At 43.5% G+C, this 24,983-nt stretch overlaps 1 protein-coding gene across 2 annotated transcripts in view; it reads left to right on the top strand.

Moving 5' to 3' along the window:
* xkr4 (XK related 4) overlaps nt 1–24,983 on the top strand; it is a 339,928-nt gene that overhangs the window by 248,777 nt on the left and 66,168 nt on the right. For both annotated transcript variants that reach the window (XM_078540508.1, XM_078540507.1), the window contains exon 2: nt 1,306–1,505. In XM_078540508.1, coding sequence (XP_078396634.1) covers nt 1,306–1,505 — 200 coding nt within the window. The remainder of the gene's footprint in view (nt 1–1,305; nt 1,506–24,983) is intronic.

The raw sequence follows: 24,983 nt of genomic DNA, 5'->3' as shown, positions 1-24,983 counted from the left end.
GTGCTCTTTATTTATTTTTAATTACTAAAGGGTTTCCCAAGACAATACGTACGATAAGTTGGAGAATGATAAGGGATGGAACATTATACCATGTAATGCACAAAATATGAACCCACTGTGAAGATGCAACAGTGTGAAATTAGCCTGTCTCTGTAAGGCCAAAAGGTCTGATGACTGTAAATAGATAGCTCATTGACTCCCGTGTCCCTCGCACAAAGCCAGAATCCCTGATCTCCCATCTGCATGCCACCTGCAATAAAAGGGAGATTTCACTGTCTAGCCAGTGCCCTCTACCTATTCCTGCACCACCATTCTTCAAACCCATAATTTATTTCCCCTGTTCCTCCACCTACTGCTTGGCACAATAGTGCCGTCCTCCAAGGAAGATGACACGGGTACCAGGAATGCAGCTTGGAGTGCTGAACAACACAAACTCATTCGCAGGGGATAGCACTTTAAGATAAATACAAAAATTACTGACATTTAAATTATAGCTCTTAGCAGGCATTAATTTAAAAATGTACCTTTCATCATAGGAAACTGTCCACATGAAAATCCTGCTCCTATTACCTGACAAATTCTAAGTCTTTCAGGCTTTTTCTTGGGGCTTCTAGTTGATCTATGGCGGAATCCCAAATTGCAAGTTCCCCATGACTTTTTGACCCACATGCTCCCTGCAGGTCCCATCAGTAATAATCCTGCCCGTAGCGACAAACCCACTCTGTGTTTCAACTGTCAGTTGCAGCTTGAATATGTGCCCATTTGGAGTCTGAGAAAGAGCTGTAAGATTGTGTGAGAGACTCAGCAGTAAATAGGCAACAATTTCCTTAGGTTATGCCATTTTCTTCTGCATCTGTTTTAAAGTCTTGCTGGTGAAGCACACAGTATTGACCCCTGCATCTTCTGCCAGGCATGCTACTCTGCTGTCCTGTAGGGAGAAGGCCCTGGAGTGGAAACAGGGAAACTACTTTCCTACCCACCTCATGCAGCAGCCTGTCCTCTTCGCCAACTATCAAAAAGGTTGTTTAGTTGCTGCACTCCAATTCCTGCTTCTGCATCCATTTTGGCTGTCACTGGTTTTTGACCAGCAACTTTTGTATACCATAAAATATTTGAAAAAACAAAAAATAAACTTGAAAACTTTCCGGCTCTTTGCTTCTTTGCCGTACAGCTTTAATCAGCTGCATCTTTTTAAATTTCAGCCGCCCGCCCATAACTCCATACACACACACATATATGAAGTTGCATTTTAGATTGTTGTCTAATTTGTGCCATAATGATTTTTAACTTTCTCTTTCTCTCAAGGTACTTGCACACTATATACCTTGGCATTCGAAGCCGTCGGAGTGGGGAGCTAGACCGCTGGCGTTTTTACTGGAAGATGGTGTATGAGTATGCGGATGTAAGTATGTTACATCTGCTGGCGACATTTTTGGAAAGTGCTCCACAGCTTGTGCTGCAGCTGTGCATCGTTATTCAGAGCCATCGCTTAGAGGCACTCCAAGGTAAGGAATGATCCATTTACAGAAGACCAGTGATTAAAACCTGAGTTTTGCCATGATTGTGGTATATAAAATTATGTCATAATTACAACACAGAAATAGGCCATTTGATCCAATCAGTTCATGGTGGTGTTTATCCTTCTTGTGAGCAGTAATGCTAAGCCCACATGCTCACTCTGTTCTATTATATCGCTTCATTTCCCTTTCCTGCAACCATGTCTAACCCATCCTTAAATGTTGACATGTACCTGGAATTTCCTCAGAGCTGCTCCCACTCCCTAGCCGGTCTGGTGGAAACCTAATTTATGTTTATAAATGGGTTTTCCACCACATTCCTGTTAAAGTTATGGGGGCAGAACAAGGTCAACTCCAAGGAAATTTCCTGCCATGGATCTCTGCTTCAATCACTAACTCTGGTCATGCATTCCATAGCCTTGTGTAAGTGACATGTTGGGGTTCTGAAGTGTATCAATGGAAGCCTTTTAATCTACTCTCATGTTTGTTGAAGAACAGCAAAAATGGTAAAAGCTGCCCTTACTGGAATTTTACATGTCAATTACCTTTATCAGGAATGTTGCTGTCCTCTTTACAAAGTCCCAATCATGTCTGACAGAGTATCCATAAACATCTGTTCTTCACATGCTAAGTACAATGTAACCGAGTAGAAACAATTCACTTTTGGCGGGGGAGGGTGAGACAAAGATATTTTTCAATGTTGTATAGCAGTTATTCTCCACGCAGAAACCACCAAAATTACCTGGACTTTTAACAATGCTTTCACCTGGTTGATTGAGACTAAACACCAAAAGTTGTTAATGTCTGTGTTCTCCTGCTGTTCACCTTGATCAGCCCCTCTTCTGGAGAGCACCAGTACTTTTGCTGCAAAAGTGAAAATGTAACAAGATGTTGCAGTTTATTTGAAATAAAAAAGCTCCAAAATTCTGCACTTGTAACCTGGGAGGAGATTTTCTTTGAACAGTATAACTACAATTGTGATCTTTATGGATTGTGTTGCAATAATGCACAGGGGAAATCTAACCCCCACCACCTCTCCTGGCACTTTGGCAACTGGGAAATATGGCCAGTGTCACTTGCTCTTTGTGCTGTTTCTGTATTGTGACTGCAGTGTGCAGCTAGTGGTGATGTAATCATCAGAAAGAAGCTGAGCAGCTAAAAATAGCACAGTACCAGCACATTTCATCTTCAAGTGCAAGTACTCAGCTTTGAAAGCAAATGCTTGGTCTTGATCCAACTCAATCAAACCAATGCAGTTGGGGTCACTTCAGATTCCTGACCTAGATCTTCAGTTGCACCCACTGTGTGATTACAGATAATTGTTTCCTCCATCCTAAGGGTTTATAAATATTGATATTAGGGACAAATACTTGGTCCTTTTGCCTGAAAGGCTGCAAATGAAAGCAGTTTAAATTCAATAGTGAGTAATTTTAAAATCATAAATCACAAACTACAAGCGTATGACTTGAATGAGAAATTAGACTGGAGCATGTATTATTATAGCAGATCAAGGTGTAGCTGTTTCTGAAATGACAGTGATGTATTTTTCGAAAGACATCGAACACATGGTTGACGGCCATTAAGAATGAGAGCAGTTTTGAGTTTTGACCCTGCTTAAAGGTCATTTTAGATCTTTTGAAAGGTCCTTTTGGAAAGAGGAAATAGGCAGATGATGTCTAAGAAACATTGCAATGCGCTTCAGTTACAACAAACAGTTGGGGTGGAGATCATCTCATATAAGAGATATGTATCCTAAGAGGCAAATCATGGCCCATGTGATCTCCTAGAATAGTTTCTATCAATCTAAGAGGCTGGAGAGGAATTTTTCTTCCCCTGGGTTTTTATTACATGGTTTTCAGGTGGGGTAAGGATGCTGATCACAACTAAGTGGGATTGGCTGGATGGACTAGTTGGTCTCTTCCTGCCATTTTTGGACATTCAGATTAGTTCGGGCCTCTGATTTACTAGGCCAGTAACACTACTATAGCCATCCATACCGTACTGTTGAAACTATGGGCCTTGAAAACCATGTAGTTAGTGCCTTTTTCAATCTCATAGAAGGCTTTGGGCACGATCTTAAGGGACACATCCTAGCACCACCTCAGTGGCTGGCCTGAGGCTGGCCCTGCATGGAACACGACAGGCAAATCCTGGCATGTTTGCTTGTGGGCTCTGGGGCTGTCCCTCACTCAAGGGCACTCAGTGCCTGATCGGGGGACCCAGCATTGAGAATAGGGGACACCCTTCCTGTACAACTCCACCCTGCGATCCCCCTTCCCTCCATCACTCACCTGTGCGAGGGTCCCTCCTCAATCCAAGGCCCCTGATGGGCATGGTAGCAGCAGCAGCCACTGCCTCCCTGGTGGTGCTGCTGACTACAGAAGAGCTGTAACTGTCCTCTTCCGACCAGCTCCCACAGCAGAACACCTTTCCTGTTGATTAAGATCACTGGTGAGATCCTGGAAAATGTGGACCATTTTCTATATTTTGGGAGCCTCCTCTCGACAAAGGAAGACATCGATCACAAAATTTACCATCACCTCCAATGTGCCAGCTCAGCCTTTGGCCAACTGAGGGAAAGGATATTTGAAGACCAAATCTCAGACCTGAGGTTAACATCATGGTTTACCGGACAGCAGTGATCACCATGCTCCGATATACTTCAGATACTTGGACAACCTACAGCAGGCAGCTCAAAGTATTGAAGAAGTACCACCAGCAGTACCTTTGCAAGATCCTCCAAATCTGGTGGCAAGAAATGTGGTTCAACAACAGTATCCATTGCCAATCTAGTGTGCCCAGCATTAAGACACTAATCATTCAAAACCAGCTCTGCTGTCTGGGACATGTTGTTCACATGCCTGACACCAGACTCCCAAAGCAACTGTTCTACTCCGAGTTCAATTGCAGAAGGAGACTCCCAGGAGGACAGTGGAAATGCTTTAGGCCTGTCCTCAAAGCATCCTTGAAGAGATCAAACATCTCAACAGCTCATGGGAGTCTCTGGTTTGTGACCGACCAAAATTTTTCAAATTCTTTTATGAGAATTGGGCATCACTGGCAAAGCCAACATTTGTTGCCCATCCCTAATTGCCCTGGAACTAATGGCTTGCTAGGCCATTTCAGAGGGCAGTTAAGAGTCAACCCTATTGTTGTGGGTCTGGAGTCACATGTAAGCCAGACCAGGTAAAAATGGCAGATTTCCTAAAGTACATTGGAAATAGAGAAGGTTTATTTGGGAAGGCACTGAACACATCGAAAGACGTTCTCAGGAGCACATAGAAACAATGCAAAGGCAAGGGAGAGAGCACACGAACATCCAAACAACTCATCTGTCTGATCCTCCAAGCACCACCTGCCCTGCATGTGACAGAGTCTGCAGGTCACGGATTAGACTTATCAGCCATCTCAGAACCCACAAACCAGAGTAGAAGTAAGTCATTCTCAATCCTGAGGGACTGTTTAAGAAGGAGTGATTTATGCTTTTGTTAAAAGTTCATTAGCTGACTCCGGTGATTCTGTTCAGTAACCACTCTCCCAAGTATCTAAACAAACAATTAAAAGCTATAACCTACCAAGCTGAGTTCCACCCTGGGATCAGGCTTGTCCAGTGGTAATCATAAGTTGTGGATCATAACAGCTCACTTAAGACCCTCTATTGGCAGCGTGGCAGAAAAGCCATCTACAAGCCTTCCTGCCCCAGGCTTGATTGGGGCAGAGGTGGGAAGGCAGCAGGATCCCCACCTGGCACCCACCCACCCAATTAAATGCCCCCATGCCTCCAAACTCACATTAGGGGAGGGCAGTAAATTCTCCATAAGGTTACCATCTTAAGGCTGTGAAGCAACAGAGGGACTTTGGGGAGGTTGTGGTTCATGAAACCCTGAAGGTTCATAACCAATGCTGCAAGATTATAGACAAAGTGAATAATGTAGTCTAAGGATGTAAAGCTAGGACAGTGTTATACAAAACCAAAAATACAATACTTACTCAGTACAAGACCTTGTTTCAGTCACAACTAGAATACTGCCCCTGGGTTTGATTCTGGCACATAATAGGAACCTGGAGAATCCAAAATAGAGCTACTAAAATGATACCAAGTCTTGGTTATCAATATAGATTCAGAAACTGGGACTCTTTCTTCATTGGATAAATGCAAACTTCACTTGTGTATGATTGAGAGCTTTAAAATGAAGAAGGAAATGGATTCTATTCAGGTGAATAGTTTGTTATAGCTGTGCAAGGAGGGGGGTGCTAGCAGGCATATTTACTAAATTCAGAGTCACAGGGGGAATCTCCAACCTAACTTGCTGGGCAGGAAACCTTTGGGACAAAAACAGAAAATGCTGGAAAAACTCAGCAGGTCTAACAGCATCTATGCAGAGAAAGAAAAGTTAACATTTCGAGTCCATATGACACTTCTTCAGAGCTCTGAAGAAGAGTCATAAGGACTCGAAACATTAACTCTTTTTTTTTCTCCCCACAGATGCTGTTAGGCCTGCTGAGTTTTTCTAGCATTTTCTGTTTTTGTTTCAGATTTCCAGCATCCGCAGTATTTTGCTCTTAGGAAACCTTTGGGATTGGTTGGAACACAGGATTTACACCTTGTCCATTATCACTCTCCATTGATGTCAATTGGTGAGATATAAAACAAGCATTGCACCTGATTCTGTCAGTTCCTTGGCAGCTGGGTTAGGTTAAAATTGCTCCAAAGAGCTAGGTTAGTTAATTGGAAAACACTGGTGTCAGTTTGTATCTCAGCTGCTCACAGCAGTATGAGGCTACATGGATTTTAACTGCCAGGCCTCATTACTATGTCACTTGCCTAATTCCCACCTGCAAAGTGATTTTATTCTAATAATTGATTTGAATTTGAGAAAAAGTATCTCAAGTTAGAGTCAAACTCGGTTATTATTATCACATTGGCCTGAATTTTTCAGGCGGCGGGCAGGCTCGGTGGGAGCGGGGGGGGAGCCAATCGCCACCCACGATCGGCTCCCCACTGCCGTTTTACCCGGGTGGGCCAATAAAGGCCCGTCCAGCATAATACGCGAGCCGTAGCGCTCAGCGCTACCTGTGCAGGCAGGGGGAGGAGAGAGAGTCGAGGCCAGCACTCTTTTGCATGCATGCACGCGAAAGAGTGCTTCAATCTTTCTGAGACACGGAGCTGCCTCAGGGAGATTGAATTACGATTGTAAATAGTGAATAAAAAGTTCAAAAATTTATTTAAACATATCCCCTCATGTGACTGTGTCACATGAAATGGGACATGCTTTTATCTTTATGAAAATGTTTTTATTTAATTAATAAAAGCTTTAGGAAACCTCATGCTGCTCGTGGATGAAGTTTCCTAAAAAACGCGAAGGCCGCTTGGCTTTTTCACCTAACCGCCAACCATAAGTTAACAATTATCTTGCTCAGTTCCTTAATGGCCTTAATAGGCCGTTTACATATCAGCAGGCATGCAGCCGACTCCGGCGTGCACCCGCCGAACGAAATATCACGGGACTGCGCGATGACTTGGGGACGCACGCCCGACATCATCGCATGTCATTTTACGCATCATCATGTCGGCCCCGCCCCCACCGCCGACTGAAAAATCCTGCCCATTGTGACTGTCAGATTGCAAGTGACAAAACTGAAATCCACTCTTGTTTGTGGGCACTAATAAATAATGACAACCAGATGAACTAATTTCAAGTGGTATTGTTCTAGAATACTATTATGTTGTACAGAGAATCATAGCCTGAGAGGCTTGTGCCTCCTTTAATCCTATATCAATTTGTCTGCCAAAAATATGTATACAAACAGGCTAAGCAGAGCTGCCTAGTGGACCTGTCATGTATTTTTAAGTATCAGTAATGGCTAATTATGTGCTCCTTAATATAAGTGAAATCTGTCTGATTCAACAGAGTAACTTCACTTATGCCAAATCTTGGGAGTGGCTTTAACTCTCAAGATTTCTCTCATACTACCTTATATGGGTGTGCCAACACCACATGCAATGTAACGATTTAAAAAGGCAGCTCACCACCACCTTCTCAAGGGCATTTAGGGATGGGCAATAAATGCTGGCCTAGCCAGCGATGTTCACATCCTATAAATGAATAAAAAAAGCCTTGGGTGGAATTTTCCGTGCCCACTGATGTCGGGCGGATTCGGCGACATGAGCAGACAGTACAGAGAGAAGGCCAAAAATCAGTTTCACAACATTGGGAAACCAGTTTGCGATCAACTGCTCTGCCCGCCAATGACAGGCCGTGTTTCCCGCCGTCAGACTTCGGGAACCTCATTATAATACATCTGCATATCACTATATTCCCAACCCCCCCGGATTCATCCCCCCCACGCTGGATCTACGCTGATGTGATTCACAACAGCATATATAAGGCTTGCACTTGGCAGGCCGCACTTTGCTGGGGACTTCAAGATTTGTTTGCCTACCTTGCTTCAGACAGCACTCAGTCATCAGCGCCAGGCTTCAGAGACATCACCACATCACTTTTAGGGTGGCTCAGGGGAAGCTGTACCTACCAGACCAGCCATAAGGCATGGGTGGCTTTTCAATGGCTGCAGGGCTTGGGCTTGCTTGGGGAAGAGGGAGAAATGGCCTCAGACAAGGGAAGAGGCTGCAGGGCGAGGGTTGTACTGGGCAAGGAGGGTATTTCAGGGTGTGTGTGGGGGGACATATTGATCTGTGCAAGTGGCCTCAAGATGGTGAAGGTTGAGGAGGCAGCCTCCAGAGAAGATAAGGCCAGATGGACATGTGAGGATATGTGTGTGAGAATGGGTGGTGATATCCTTTGAACTGGCAGTGAGTGAGATGCCAGTGAATGTGTGATGGGCTTGAGTGTGTGAGTTTAGAGTGATGAGATGGTTGCCTTAACCTGGCGGCACAGATGAGCTCATTCATCCTCCATCTGCATTGGAAAGCCAACCTCTTCTGTGCAGCATTGGCACTGATCACCACTGCCATTGCCTATCCATCCAGAGTGGGAATGTTGCTGCTCCTCTTGCAGCCAGAGCTGGGGTAGAAGGCATCACGGCGGGCCTCCACAGCATCCAAAAGAAGGCTGAGGGATGTGTCACTAAACCTGGGGCTACAACCTTCTTGCCTTTCAGGGCCATGTCTTCTTTGCAGCCGTCCTGGGCTGGAAGCACTGAGAGGGGTGTGCGTGGCTATACTTTAAATGTGGCACCCAGCGTGATGAAGCAGCGAGGTGACGGCATGGCAGGTGAACCGGAGCCCTCCCACTATTGAAATGGTGTGTTTCCTGGGAATGCATAATTAATGCGGTGGGATTGCCACTATATGGCGTGAGAAGCCACAATTGCAGCTGGTGGGTAAAACGTCGTTTTTCCCGCCCGCTACCACACTTCGTGCAAATCTGGACATTCCGCATCTTATATTACTGCTTCCTCACCAAGCTACAGATATATACAGTGGGTGGAATTTAATGCTGTCTCCCGAGGGAGGTGGGTGGCATTTAATCGGGTGGTAATGGGCTGGGTGGGGACCCCACTGCCTTTCTGCCACTGCCCCAATTAAGTCAGGGGCAGGAAAGCTCGTGGATGGACTTCCTTCCCCGGAGTCAATTGAGGCTCTTAAGTGGGTTTTAATGGTGCTTAAGGGTCTCATCCCACTGCCACTGGTATTCAACCAAGGGTGGGTGTTGTGGAATAAAGGCACAGAAGTTATCATTCTAATAGCTAATAGTGATATCAGATCATGTGTCTCTAGAACTCAGGGAAAGATGCTTATGGAAGGAGATTCATGCTTATTTATCCCTGTACACAGTTGTATATAGTTAATAAATGTTTTGAAGTTCCAGTTCCCTTGCTTCCAGTGGTCTCTGTCAAACACACCCTGGGGCTGTTTCTGATGATACTTCATGGTGACAGCGGTAAAGTAACCAATTTGCAGGTATCCCAGATAAAACTGCCAGTGGCAGAAAAGCGAAAGCCATCGAGAATATAGCAGCAAGGAATGACCTTGGCAAAGAATCAGAAGGAAAAGTACAAACTGAGTCCCAGACAGGTCATTAAAGTAACATGGAAAATCATTAAAAAGTCCTACATCTACCCAACTTCTTTGACCACGTGGAAGGACCAATCAAGCAGCACTCTGGAAAAACTGGCATTGCCGGTTCAATGGGTATAGGACCACTTCAAGGTTAACACAGAAGCCTGATAAAGAACAGATCAGTACACTTGTCTATTCCATCTGCAGCAGTGCAGATGACATTCTAGTAAGACAGGGTGTTAATGAGGACAAAAGAAACCTATGAGAAGGTTATTAAGGCCTTCGATTCGTATTTCAGAAAATCTAACCATCGCCCCTTGACATTCAATGGCATTACCATTACTGAATCCCCCACTATCAACATCCCGGGGATTACCATTGACCAGAAACTGAACTGGACTAGCCATATAAATAATGTGGCTACAAGAGCGGGGTAAAGGTTAGGAATCCTGCAACTAATAACTCACCTCCTGACTCCCCAAAGCGTGTCCACCATCTACAGATCGTAAGTCAGGAGTGTGTTTGTATACTCTCCACTTGCTTGGATGAGTACAACTCCAACAACACTCAAGAAGCTCAGCAACATCCAGAACAAAGCAGCCTGCTTGATTGGCACCCCATCCATAACCATCCACTCCCTCTGCTAATGACACACAGTGGCAGCAGTGTGTACCTTCTACAAGATGCACTACAGGAACTCACCAAGGCTTCTTAGACAGCACCTTTCAAACCCACAACCACTACCATCTAGAAGAACAAGGGCAGCAGTCACATAGGAACACCACCACCTGGAAGTTCCCCTTCAAGCCACTCACCATCCTGACTTGGAAATATATCGCCGTTCCTTCACTGTTGCTGATTCAAAATCCTGGAACTCCCTCCCTAACAGCACTGTGGGTGTACCTACACCACAGGGACTGCAGTGGTTCAAGAAGGCAGCTCACCACCATCTTCTCAAGAGCAATTAGGAATAGGAAATAAATGCTGGCCCAGCCAGCGATGCCCACATCCTGTAAATGAATTTTAAAAAATAACACGTGCTCTCAGAAATCCGGAGGAAGGATTGATTTTTTCATGAATGACCTGTATTGTTTGGCTGATAGTTGTGAATATGGGGCTGGAAAGGAGAAACTCATGGGTGTCCTTGATGAAGCCTCATCAGACTTTCTGCAGTCCAGAGAAGATCTAACATTATCCAAGGCAGTTCAATTCGTGAGACAGACTGAGCTTTGGAAGCAAAACTAAATTTTAATCCAGGGTGATGGAGAAATCTGTGGAGAGAGACCGCAGTCAGCCCAGTTTGTAAACAATAGAGGTACCAGTGCACCCACTAAAAAGCAGACCCAGAACAAGGAGAGGGCAGTCGCCGTCATTATCCGGTGCTCCCATTGTGACACAAGAAGGCTGTCATGTGGTGTCATTCCTGAAGGGGCCATTTTAAAGTGGTATGCCGTGACAGAAAGCACCATACTCCAAAATTCGAAGGGAGATTAATCAGATCAAGCAGTATCCAGGAGATAAAAGGTACAGGGGATCGCAAAGTACTTTTCTTGGGTGAAGTTGTAGCATCTGAGGAGACCTATTGGAGCGCAGGTATCATAGTCAATGGCCATGAAACCCAATTTTAAGCTGGGTACAGGGGCAGCAGTGTCTATTCTTTCTTATAAGGTACAGTGGTTGAAGCTGAATTTCTCAAATCATCTATGACTCGACTTCGTCGTCCATGGCTCCTCTACTTACATCACATAGATAGATTGGTTAAAAGGATACTGGCAATTTCCCCTAACCATCAGAGCTAAAGAGATCTCAGCTTTCATCACACCAGCTAGTTTATTTCAATGCTGAGTAATGCCATTTGGGTTAAGGAATGCCCCATCCACCTTCCAAAGGCTGATGAACCAGGTATTGGCAGGCTAACACAATTGTGTAATATACCAGGACAATCTACTGGTATACAGCGACACCTGGAGAGACCACCTAGACCAATTAGAACCTTTATTCCAAAGGTTACAGTCTGCTAACCTAGTAGTGAATCTCGCAAAGAGTGAGTTCACTAAAGTTCAAGTAACCTACCTAGGGCATGATGGGGGTCAAGGATAGATCTTGCCCAGGGCAGCAAAAGTACAGGCATTGATTGATTCCAAATCCCCATGACAAAACAGGAAATAATGCGATTTTTGGGGACCTGTGGGTTCCATTGCAAGTTCATCCTGAACTTTGGTACCTTAGCCCCGCCACTGACAGACTTGCTACAGAAAAAGGCAAAGGCAGTGTGGTCAGAAAGATGCCAAACAGCTTTCGAGAAACTGAAAGATATACTAACAAATAATTGGGTGCTGGCAGCTCAGAACTTTAACCAACCCTTTAAAGTGACAGTCGACGCTAATGACATAGGGATAGGCATAGTTCTGCTCCAAGATGATGAATCAGGTATCGAAAGACCGATTGGGTATTTCTCAAAGAAATTGAACAGACACCAAAAGAGATATTCCACTGCACAGAAGGAAAGTCTACGGCTGCTACTCACCCTCAAGCATTTAAAATATATGTTAGCAATGGATATAGAGAAACCTTAGTCTACACAATTCCTTAACATTTGTGGAGAAATTCTAACCAGCTATTTCGATGGAGCTTGCTATTGCAACCCTTTCACCTGAAGATTATGCATATTGCAGAAAAAAATGACGTGATAGCGGGTGCCATATCTAGGGTTTAAATCAGCACAGAATTGTCCCAAGATTGTGAACAATGGGAGACCGATCCCAGACTGTACAGAATGTAGCCGTTGTCTTTGATGTCTGCATGATTGAATGTTTGAGAATGAATGTGTGTCTATTTCTTTTCTTTTTTCTGAAGCATTTTTCTGGTAGCATTTCATTCACCTGGCAGGGAGATGTTAAAAATCCATGTTGTATTTTGAAAATGACTTTATTTATTGAGTGGGCTGAAACCACAGGGTGAGTTTAAAAAGACTGACAACAGCATTTAAAGTGAACTTGATAGCAGTTCTTAAAATGGGCAAACATTTACAGTTTCATCTTACAAGTTACATAAGGTATCAAAAGGGAGCCGTGCCGTCTAGAAATAACCCACCAGAGACAATCAACGTATATGAGTGTAAATGACCCACCCTGTGAACCATTCACAGATATACAGAAATAAAATATAGGTGGGTGCAGACCAAACCATTGAACTCAATCACTTTGGACAATGCATCCTGGCTGAGAAGAGGACTCCACCGGCCATGTAATCTAATCACTGTAAACAATGACCTGGAATGAAGGTTCTCCACTTTGCTGTGACCATATTTGGTAATTGGCCAGTTTATGAATGGATGTCATGTGATAGCAAGCTAACCCTTTGTGTTTAAAGAAACTGCTTTTCCAGGGCCTGTCAGAGACCAGAAAGAGCTTGGGCAGAATTTTACATTGGGCGCGTGCCCGACATGCCCGAGCATAATATGACGCACAATGACATCGGGCGTGTGTCCCAACGTCATCGCGCACTCACGCAATATTTCTTTCGGCGGGCACGCGACGGAGTCAGCTGCGTGCCCGCCGATAATTGAAAGACCTATTAAGGCCATTAACAAGCTCATTAAAATCAAATTTACGCTGCCCGTCCAACCTTACCTTGGCAGACAGGTGAAAAGGCCAAGCAGCCTTTACATTTTTTAGGAAACCTCATCCATGAGTGCGATGAGGTTTCCTAAAGCAAGTAAGCATTAACTGAAAATTTTATCTTTGAATTAAAAGCATTAAAAACAGAGTCACATGAGGGGACATGCTTTTTTAAATTTTTACTGTCTTTATTGACTTTTTTAAAAAGCGCTTCAAATGTCTCTGAGGCAGCTCCATGCCTCAGAGAGATTGAAGCGTTCTTTCGCGCGCATGCGAGAACTGTATTCCAGGCCCACTCTCCCTCCTCTCCCCACCCGCACAGGTAGTGCTCAGCGCTGCCGCTCGCAATCCACACAGGGCGGGTCTTAATTAGCCCACCCATGTGAAATCGTGGAGCAGAGCCGATCGTGGGCGGCAGTCGGCTTCCCAACCTCCCCCGCCCACTCCCGCCTAGCCCGCCTGACGAGAGAAAAATTCTGGCCCTCCAGCCAATCTGAAAGCTTGTGCCCTGCCTGTATCTGACAGGCAACATGTTCAATGTAAACCAAGCAACTGCTGACTCCAGAGGAAAGGACAAAGATTCTGTCAAGTCTTTAAATCGTCTTGATGCAGAATCCAGAAAAAAGCACGGAACACGGTTCTAAAGCATCTAACACATCAGTCTAGAGTATATGATTGATTTTCTCTTTGGACACTCTTAAATAATTTAACCTACCCTCCCTCCTTGTAACTTACTTCTCTGTGTGTGTATGATTCTCTTGGATGTGAATTAGAGCATTTTATTATTATCTGTTACAGATCGGGTGTTAAGTACAATAAATACTATTTCTTTTTCTTTTAACTCTTACAAGAAAACCTGTCTGTGTGTGTCTTTTACAGTTACAGCACTTAAATAGTTAAGCACTCACTGAATTGATAAGCAAATTCTTTTGACAGCAACATCTGTTGCTGTCAACCAAGAGGTGAAAAGTGAGGGGAGCCATTGTACTCCTCACCTGGCAGTTGCACCTTTCAGGAACGCAACTACAATATTAAGCGAGGAATTATTGTATCATGCAGAGGCAATAATTGCCCAAGCTAGTGAAACCATTGTAGATTCATTCATTCTAATGATGTAAAAGCAAAGTAACCATTCCATGTTATGTATATAGCATTACCAAAGGCAGGAACCTAAGACAGAGTCCTTTAATGTTGATGTTATTCTTGAATGTATGACAGTTTGAGGAAGAATTAAAATCAGTGGCAAGCACAGGTTTTTGTGAATGTGTCTCTTTTCTCTGTGTTTAGAAAATCTCCTTTTATTGCAACGAGTATAAATCCAATATTTTTCTGGATAAAAGTCTCACTGTTTGTTAAACAGTGAGAGAACAAGCGAATGAGAAGCTGACAGTGTTAGTTTGTGCTGGGTGATAGTAAGAGACAATTTGGCCTGAATGGGTGTTGATGGCGGGTAACTGCATTGGTGTGACAAAAGGCTTTGGCCTGAATTTTTCCCTCATCGGGCATGCCCGACTGGTGGGCCCGGGAGCGGTCGGAAAACCGGCCCCGACCACGATGGGCCCCCCGACCGCGATCAGCCCCAACCACGATTCCACATGGGAAGAGGGTGGGCGACGATGCCACTACGGGCATGGGTGAGCTCTTCCACTGAGCTCCCTGAAGGCCCACAGCTGCCTCAGGGAGCTGCAGACCTCCAAATAATAAAATAGAGCGCAAAAAATCTACAAAGTATGTCCATGCAGCACAATCAAGCACCTGAAAGCATACCTCATAAAAATGCTGTCCCCAGATATTTCTTTTTATTTTATTCCCTAACGGAGATTTCATCCCGCTCTTGGATGAGATTTCGTCAAAAATGTAAAGGCCGCCTGACTGATTGGCTCATTCGCCAACTGTAAGGTTGGACGGGCCATGAAAAATCACTGACAATTGCACCATTAATGGGCTTAATTGCCCGCTTAATTGTCGGCGGGCATGCTTCTGACTGCCACGTGCGCCAACAATTAAGCGGGCAATTAAGCCCATTAATGCCGTGAAATATCATGCAATGACATCGGGACGTTCGCCTGACGTCATCTCGCGCGAATTTACACCCATTCAGGTTGGACTTGTGCCTGCCCGCATAACGTAAAATTCTGCCCTTTATGTGGATTGTGTTGATTGCACTCTTCACCATGTAGGTTAATTGTGAAATAAATTAGCTGCATTGTGCTATTTAAATTGAGGATGGGGGCTAAGAGAGTTGAATGAATTCTTGAGTAAGTCATTAACCTGTAAGTATAAAATAAATGGGTCTGGAAGCATTGACAGGAGTTTGTGTAAACTGGTGGAATGAATTTGTACTAAGCCTGAGAAGTAGAGAGCGACACTGTAGGCCTGTAGCTGTAAGACAACAATAGGCGAGAAAAATTGTTCTAGGACTAGTATTTGTCAATAACACAGCAATTGGGATTATAGAAATGGTAGGATCAAGAGTCACTTCAGTGGGCTGCATGGGGCTGTATGATGCAGGATATACTGTATCTGCAAAGTACCGAGGAGAACTGCACATAAATGAAGTGTCACAATGTTGTATTGCTCGAGTGGTGAAATACGTAGTTCAAAATCCAGCTGGATACATTCAGAAACATGTAACACTAACAACAACCTGCATTTATATAGCACCTTTGACATTGTAAAACATCCCAATAGCTTCAGACATGGGTTATTGAACCAAATTTTACATCAGGTCACATAAGGAGATATTAGGGCAGATGACCAAAAGCAAATGATCAAGCAGATGACCAAAATTTGTAGATGACACAAAGATAGGTAGAAAAGTATGTTATGAAAAAGGCATATTAACGGCGCAATTATCTGAATTTTTTTGTTGCCCGTCCAACCTTACAGTTGGCAGACAGGCGAATCGGCCAGGCGGCCTTTACATTTTTCATCAAACCTCATCCATGGGCAGGATGAGGTTTCCGTGATGAAATCACATAAGGAAGGATGTAAATGGGGAGGTGATGGTGTAGTGGTATTGTCGCTGGACTAGAATTCCAGAGACCCAAGGTAATGCTCTGGAGACCTGGGTTCGAATCCCGCTACGGCAGATGGTGGAATTTGAATTCAATAAAAATCTGGAATTAAAAGCCTAATGATGAGCATGGAACCATTGTCGATTGTTGTAACAAACCCATCTGATTCACTAATGTCCTTTAGGGAAGGAAATCTGTCATCCTTACCTGGTCTGGCCTTAAGTGCCCTCTGAAATGGGCCAAGCAAGCTACTCAGTTGTCACCACCACCTTCTCAAGGACAACTAGGGATGGGCAATAAATGCTGGCCCAGCCAGTGAAGCCCACACCCTGTGAAAGAATAAAGAAAAATGTAAATGCTTTGGAGGCAGTTCAGAGGAGGTTTACTAGATTGATACCTGGAATGAGCAGGTTGTCTTATGAAGATAGTTTGGACAGGCTGTGCTTATTACCACTGGAGTTTAGAAGAATGAGGGGTGGCTTGATTGAAGTATATAAGATGCTGAATGGTCTTGACAAGGTGGACGTGGAAAGGATATTTCCTCTTGTGGGTGAGTCCAGAACTAGGGGGCACTGTTTTAAAATTAGGGGTCGCCCTTATAGAGATGGGGGGAATTATTTCTCTCAGAGGGTTGTGCAAATTTGGAACTCTCTGCCTCAGAAGGCAGTGGAGGCGGGGCCACTGAATATTTTTCAGGCGGAAGTAGATAGATTCTTGTTAGGCAAGGGAATCAAAGGTTATCGGGGGTAGATGGGAATGTGGAACTCAAAACACAAACAGATCAACCATGGTCTTATTGAATGGTGGAGCAGGCTTGAGGGGCTGAATGGCCTACTTCTGCTCCTATTTCATATGAACATAAGAGTACAAGAAATAGGAGCAAGAGTAGGCCATTCAGCCCCTCAAACCTGCCCTGCCATTCGATGAGATCATGGCTGATCTGCCGCATGCCTCAACTCCTCTTTTGTGCCAGCTCCTCATAAACCTCAACTCCCCGATATTTCAAAAATCTATCTACCTCCTCTTTAAATACTTTCAGTCATTTCCATTTTCAGGTCGGTGGGGGTGCAGCGGAGTCAGCTGCACGCCCGGTGACCTGTCAACAGCCTATTGAGGCCATTGAAAAACTAATTAAAGTCATTAATGGACCTGCCTGTCCAACCTTAAGATTGGAAGGCAGGCCAGGAGCCCTGGCGGGCTTCGATAAAGCACGAAACCTCATCCATGGGTGGGATGAGGTTTCATGAGGGTGTTTAAATTTTTATTAAAGGTTTCATTAAAAGTTATGGACATGTCCCAACTCATGTGACAGTGCCACATGAGGGGACATGTCAGGAAAATTTTTTTATCATTTGTTTAACTAATTTTAAACCTGAGCTGATCTCCCTGAAGCAGCACTTAGCCTCAGGGAGATCTGTGTGCTCTTTCGCACGCATGCGCAATAAAGCGCACTCTTGGCTGAGAGAATGCCCCCCCCCCGCCCGCACAGGGAACGCATAGCGCTTCCAAGCAGACCTCATGCTGGGCGGGCCTTAATTGGCCTGCCCATGTAAAATGGAGGCGTGTCTGCCCGGTCCCGCACTTTCCCCCAACAGGGGGAAAAAATTTTCCCATCTGCCAAGTTTTTGCCCACTCACTTAACCTATCTATATCCCCTTGCAGATTCCTTATGTCCTTGTCACAACATGCTCTCCCACCTATTTTTGTATCATTAGCAAATTTGGATATATTGCACCCTGCCCCCTCCTTCAAGTCATTAATATAGATAGTAAATAATTGAGACCCTAGGACTGATCCTTGTGGCACTCCACTAGTTATGTCTTTCCAACCTGAAAAAGACCCATTAATTCCAACTCTCTGTATGTTCGCATGTTCATATGCTTGATCAAAGAGGAAGATTTTTAAGAAGCACCTTCACGGGAGACAGAGAGGTAGAGAGGTGGATGGGTTAATTGAGGAAGAATTCCAGAACCAAGGGCACAGATAGCTGAAGGCTCAGCCCTCTGTGGTTGACGGATTAAAATCAGGGATGCACAAAGGGCCACTGTTGTAGGATCACAGAAATCTCAGAAGGTTGCAGGGCTGGGGGAGGTTACAGAGATAAGGAGGGGTAAGGCCTTGAGGAATTTAAAACAAGGGTGAGAATTTTAACATTAGTGTTCCAGACTGTGAGGCAATTCAGGTCAGCGAGCACAAGAGTAATAGGAATAGTCAACTCTAGAAATGAAAAAGTTTTCTTGAGGATGGCCCCACAGCCAGGACTGAGATGAATATCAAATCATAGAGGATGAAGTGGGTGTCTGACAACCGATGTTGCAGCAGGATACATGAGGATTCAATACAGAATATTGTGGGTTCAGACTTGTTCAATGCTAACGCTAATGATAAAAATAACAACAAAGTGATATGACCGGATAATCAAGTGCAACAACTTAGTATGGTGGAGTTAGCCATGAGAGGACAATTTCACTATCTATGAGAATTAGAGGACTTGACAGCCTGACTTGCAGCTATGATTGGGCAAACAAGAATAATCTGTTGCCTTTCACTTGCTAGGGTAGGGGACACAACAGAGTGGATGGGAAAATGAAAAGTGTAGAAAAAACAGACTGAAGTCATAATTCATTTGAGACCCAGTGACTTAGGAAATAATAAGGCAGGGTTCTTGAATAGTGGATTTGAGGTGTTAGATGAAAGAGCAAGACCTCAAAGATAGAAATCTCAGAATTATTCCACATGACTTATGCTGGGCTGTTGAGGAAGATTCTGGAAATGTAGTGAGAAGGATAGAAACTGGCTGTAAGGGAGAGTTTCAGATTCCTAGGAAATTGGGATAAATTCTGGGACAGGAAAAATGCTAAAATGGGCTGGGCTTTACCTAAAGCAATCTGACACCATTGTTCTTGCAGAGAGTGTAAATAGGACAGTGGGTGGGAATTAAACTTGCGGGGGTGATCTAAATAAACAGATAATCAACATATTGACATCAGTAGGAGAAAGATCAAATAAAGGAATGTTTTAAAGGATATGTTTTTGCACAGAATAATCAAGAATAGTCCAGTTAGAAGTATATATAACCATGGCAACAATAGCTACAACTTGCAATTACATGCCATCTTTAACACAGAAAAATATACCAAGACACTTTATAGCAGGAAGAAAGGAACATACATTGAGTCATGGTGGGAGAGTAGGGAGAAGTGACCGAATACTTGGGTGAAAGTGGGTTTTAAAAGATTTTTAAATATCAAAAGTGGCATAGAGAATCCCAAAAGGTTGGGCTGAGAAAGATAAAGGTTGTGACACTAATGTTGGATGGACGGACAAAAGGGATGCTTGGAGGACCTGAAGGACACCAGCTGGGAAGTAGGGCTAGATAATGTTCCAGATGGTAAGGTGGGAAGCAGAGAGCAAATAGAAGCTGGCAAGATAGAGCCAATAGAATCATAGAATGGTTACAGCACGGAAGGAGACTCTTCAGCCAATCGTGTCTGTGCCAGCTCTTTACAAATACAATTCACCTAGTGGCACTGCCCACTTTTTCCCTGTTGCGCTGCAAATGTTTTCTCTTCAGATAATGATCCAATTCCCTTTCGAAAGCCACAACTGAATCTGCCTCTACCACACTCTCAGGCAGTGCATTCCAGATCCTAACCACTCAATGCATAAAAAATGTCACCATTGCTTCTTATGCGAATCATCTTAAATTGGTGCCCTCTGGTACTTGGTCCTTCCACCAAAGGGAATAGTTTCTTTTTATCTACTCTGTCAGACCCCTGATGATTTTGAATTTTGATGAACAAGTAGGAGTTGTGTGTGGCAGTTTGTGGGCAGTACAATTTTAGACAAGGTTGTTTGAAATTTGGGAATTGTGGAGCATAGGGCACTAATGAAGGGGGCTGTTATATTAAACTATTATTGACATGCATTTGAAGAGCCCTATAGTGAGATTAGTAATAGCCTTTTGAAGTTATTCCTGATTTTTTCTACTTTTTTGTTCATTTCTTATTTCCACTTAGCTGGTACAGTAGATTTTGTCAAATGTTTTGACTGCTTTTTATTGGCACAATCAAATAATTAGAATAATGTGATTCCCAATGGTGGGAACATTTTCTTTTTGGTGGAAGTGGAGGAGGACCAACGGAGAAACATCATAGAGCTAGTCTATAACGTCACTCATATTTACAGGAGGTGCACATCAATCTAGCAATCAGTATCCAGAAATGGCCACACAGGGTCTGGAAACAGTACCATTTATGCCACACAAGCGCCAGGTAATGACCATCTCCAACAAGAGACAATCTAACCATCTCCCATTGATATTCAATGGCATTACCATCGCTGAATCCCCCACTATCACCATTCTGCAGGTTACCATTGGCCAAAAACTTAACTGGATCAGCCACAAAAATACCATGGCTACAAGAGGCTGGGACTTGTGCAATGTGCAACTCAATTCCTAATTTTCCAAACGCTGCCCATTATTTACAAGGTACAAGTCAGGAATGTGATGGAATACTCCCCACTTGCCTGGATGAGTGCGCCTCCAACAACACTCAAGAAGCTCAAAACCATCCAGGACAAAGCAGCCCACTTGATCAGCACCCCATCCACAACTAATTAGGAAGGCACCGCAAATTGAAATTTGAAGTCAAATATCCTAAATTTTTTACTTTCATGACTTCATTCTCACCACCATCAGAAGACAAAAATCTGGCCCATGGTTAGCCTGAAACTCATATTTTACTGCTGGAATAGGTGAGAGCTTGGTGCTTCCATAATTGCATAGAGCTCCTCTCACAGAGGATTAACTTCTCATGTTAGGAGACCACAGGGTGGAATCTCTAACTTTTACAAATATTACAAAGATTCCATGCTGAGTATAAGAAATCCCAGGCCATCCACTAGGGCCACTGGCAAATCTTAAATCTGACAGGAAATTGCCGAAATCAGGTGGAACACCAGTTATACATCCACTCAACCTGACTTCAATGAAGAGTAAAATCGGGTGGGGATGTTAAACTAGCACCTGATCTCAGCAGTTTCCCAATGGAGAGAAATGTTAAAGTTTTCCCTGCTTAAGGTTTTAGTTGATAGAAATTGTATTGCTGCCATTGCAAATTTTACATGTGCACCTACTTCCAGCAGTGGTTTAGAAACTTGCATTTTCAAATTCTCAAATGTCAGACGACTGACCTAACTTCCAATGTACACTAACACTTTTTGCATCAGTGCACACTAAAAGCCATACGAAATGATGCAGGAGTTTTAGTATACTTATAGAATACTGCAATATCCATGTCTATCACTGATTTGTACTGTATTATTTGTATAACTCAGTAGGATCCTCTACTGGTGAATACTTGGTACTAAAATAAAAGTTACACAACTTGTCCACAAGAACACAGGAGAACATAAGAGATAGGAGCCTGTTCTGCCATTCAATACGATCATAGCTGATCTTGGACTTCAATTCCACTTTCCCGCCCACTCCCCTTATCCCTTAATTTCCTGAGAGACCAAAAATCGGTATCTCTCAGGCTTAAAATATATTGTGTTAGAGCATCTACAACTCTCTGGGGTAGAGAATTCCAAAACTTCACAACGCTTTGAGTGAAGAATGCCTCCTCATCTCAGTCCCAAATGATTGCCCCCTTATCCAACTGTACAAAGACCACCATCCCCCATCCATGTTTTAGATTCCCCAACCAGTGGAAACAACCTCTCAGTGTCTACCCTATCAAGCCCCTTCAAAATCTTGTATGTTTCGATGAGATCACCTCTCATTCTTCTAAACCCCAGAGAACATAGGCCCAATTTACTCAGCCTCTCATCATAGGACAACCCCCTCATCCCAAGGGAGGTCCACCTGGACAGAAATCTCTGGAGCAGCACTCACTGAAAACAGAACCACCATTTCTTCTTGTTGATCTCAAAACCTGATAGATCTTTTTAGTAAAGATGGTTGTTAAAACAAAACCAAATAGCCTGATATAATTTTCAGACACAGGAAAATGTTAAACTGTGTTTTGAATTTATATTAATATTGTCCATGATTCTTAATATTCAGTACTCAATATGAAATATTCTGCTGCATTTTAATGTACTTTAAAAGAGGTAATTTTTCAGCTTTGTATTCACAGTTGGGAGTCTTCTCTGTATATTAGAAAATCACGTGCTCTGAATGATTTTCTAATTGTTTAAAGATAGGAAAACTACGCAGAGTGCACACATGTATTTGCACCCTGGGCATGGGAGCCTCCTCATCAGGAGCAGAAAGTCAGAAAATTATCCCTTAAATATAGCAATAAATTACATTTAGAAATAGTATCACCATTAGAAAATGGAATTTAATGTTACACTTTATCAAATGTGCCTTAGAAATAATTAAGCATTGTAAACGTTCAATGTAATTATTCACCTCGTAGTTCAATGACACTGACTATGGGACATTGATATAAATTAGGAAAGATGAAGGTTCAATTCCTGTTGTGTACTGAATGAGCTAACCTCAACTGAGGCAGAAATGGGGCTTCAACTTCCCCTGTGGGAGAAGAGGAACATTCTTAGATTCGATAGGTTGTCTGACAAGGGCAAGATCAGGAAAAGCTGTGACAGCACTTACAAGTGAACAGCCCAGCAGTATGCATACAAGCCTTCTTCAGTGGGAGAGCAGTAGGGGAAAGTTTTAAGGGAAATTTTCCAACCACATGCTGTCAGTGAGGATACTCACCTGCCAGCATCACCTGTTAGAAATTCAGTCATGCTCTTTACAGGGTAGAAATTATGCAAAGAGCAAAATTTTAATATTCGCCCTATTATGTTCCCATTAATCTCATTTACATATATGGAAATAATTAATCTAGGATATTTTCTGTAATATCAAATGAAACCTCATTTATATCATTACATAGAGACTTCTTTGGACTTACATGACCATACAGCTCTAGATAATATGAATGCATTGAGATGGACATAATTTCACTTTTACAGTATGACTATAATCTGCATGATTAACACAAATTAAATGAACATTCTACTTTATTACAACCAACTTAAAAGTGTACATTAGCATGCCACTCTTCCCTGAGATCATGCTTCCTCTGGGTATTAATTCATATGCAGCTCCCCTGAAAGAGCGCAGACCCTGACTCAGCCTCCTCGCCCCACTCGCACAGGGAACGGTCAGCGTTTCTGGGTGCACGTCACACTGGGCTGGCCTTAATTGGCCCGCCACACCCATTCCCACTCAGCACCGCCCCCCCCGACGTGGAGAAAAAAATTCTCCCCATGAGAGATGCCTGGCTTCTCCTCATTAAAAAAACACTCGTGGGATTTTAGATGATCCTCCTGTCTGGGAGATAGCTACTGTTGGCTACATCCCTGGAGCCTGAGTTTGGACAATCTGGTGCCTACCTCCTCTGTGCCATTTGCATGAGGAGCTAATATCATCCAGTAGAGCTACAACACTAAAATCTATTCAACAATTGTGGAAAAATTCTTAAGGTATTCCTGCCCACACAAACCAACCAGACAATTACTGCCCTATTAGCCTACTCCCAATTGTCAGCCAAGTGGCCTCACTCACCAATACTTTGGTTACCTGCGCTTAGTTTGGGTCCTGCCAGGAACATTTGGCTCCAGACCTCATTACAGCCTTGGCCCAAACATGAACACAAAGGCTGAATTCCAGATGAGATGAAAGCCCTAGTAAAACAGTTCAATGGGGATCAAGGAGAAAACTGGTAGCTGAAGTCATGCCAGGCACAAAGGTGGTTGTGGCGTTGGAAGCCACATCTCTGCCACAGGACATCACAGCAAGAGTTCCTCAAAATAGTGCCATAAAACTATCCTCAGCTGCTTCGTCAAAGACTATCCCTGCAAGATCATATCAGAAGGGGATTCTTCATTGATAATTGTAGTGTTTTGCTCCATTTGTAATTGCTGTGATGAATCTTCTGAATGGAAGAGCATGAACTAAGAATAGGTGAGCATTAACTGTCTTGGCATTAGTAAGACAGTGAAGAATGTAAACGCTTCTGGACGTTTGCTGCTTCACAAGGATGCAATTATGAAGCAGCACATGTCCAGAGGCTTTTTCACATTTCTCTGTTTCATTAATCCCAGGAAGGTTATATTCACTCATTGTCTAAGCATTCACCCGCTAACATGCCAGCTGCACTATCCCACACACTTTACCATGGCCCTCTTCTCATTAATGGTCAGCTCTCTGTTAGCCAAAATGTCTTCATTGATGCCTAGCCTTTTATAAGGATCTTGTACAAGTTTCTCTTGTTAAAAAAAATTGAGGGGAAATAGATGAAAGCTAGCATTTGCATTTGATACCTCCTGGGTTGACATCAGACATTTGATTTATTAAGTCTAAAATAAAAGCAAAATACTGCGGATGCTGGAAATCTAGACAAAAACAAAAATACCTGGAAAAACTCAGCAGATCTGACAGCATCTGCGGAGAGGAATACAGTTGACGTTTCAAGTCCATATGACTCTTCATCAGAACTAAGGAAATAGAGAAATGAGGTGAAATATAAGCTGGTAGAGGGGGGTGGGACAGGTAGAGCTGGATAGATGACCAGTGATAGGTGGAGGCAAAGAAGAGATTGCCAAAGATGTCATAGACAAAAGGACAAAGGGGTGTTGACGATGGTGATATTATCTAAGGCATGTGCTAATGGGGACATTAAGGGTAGCAAGCAGGACAAGCTAGTGGCAGATGGCCCTGTGGGGTGGGATGGTGGGAAGAGATCGAAATGGGCTAAAAGGTGGATATAAAACAATAGATCGA

The sequence above is a fragment of the Cetorhinus maximus genome, chromosome 4, assembly GCF_964194155.1.
Source record: "Cetorhinus maximus chromosome 4, sCetMax3.hap1.1, whole genome shotgun sequence".
NCBI lineage: Eukaryota > Metazoa > Chordata > Chondrichthyes > Lamniformes > Cetorhinidae > Cetorhinus > Cetorhinus maximus.
The sequence above is the reverse complement of the archived record's forward strand: the minus strand, read 5'-3'. Positions and strand labels throughout refer to the sequence as shown.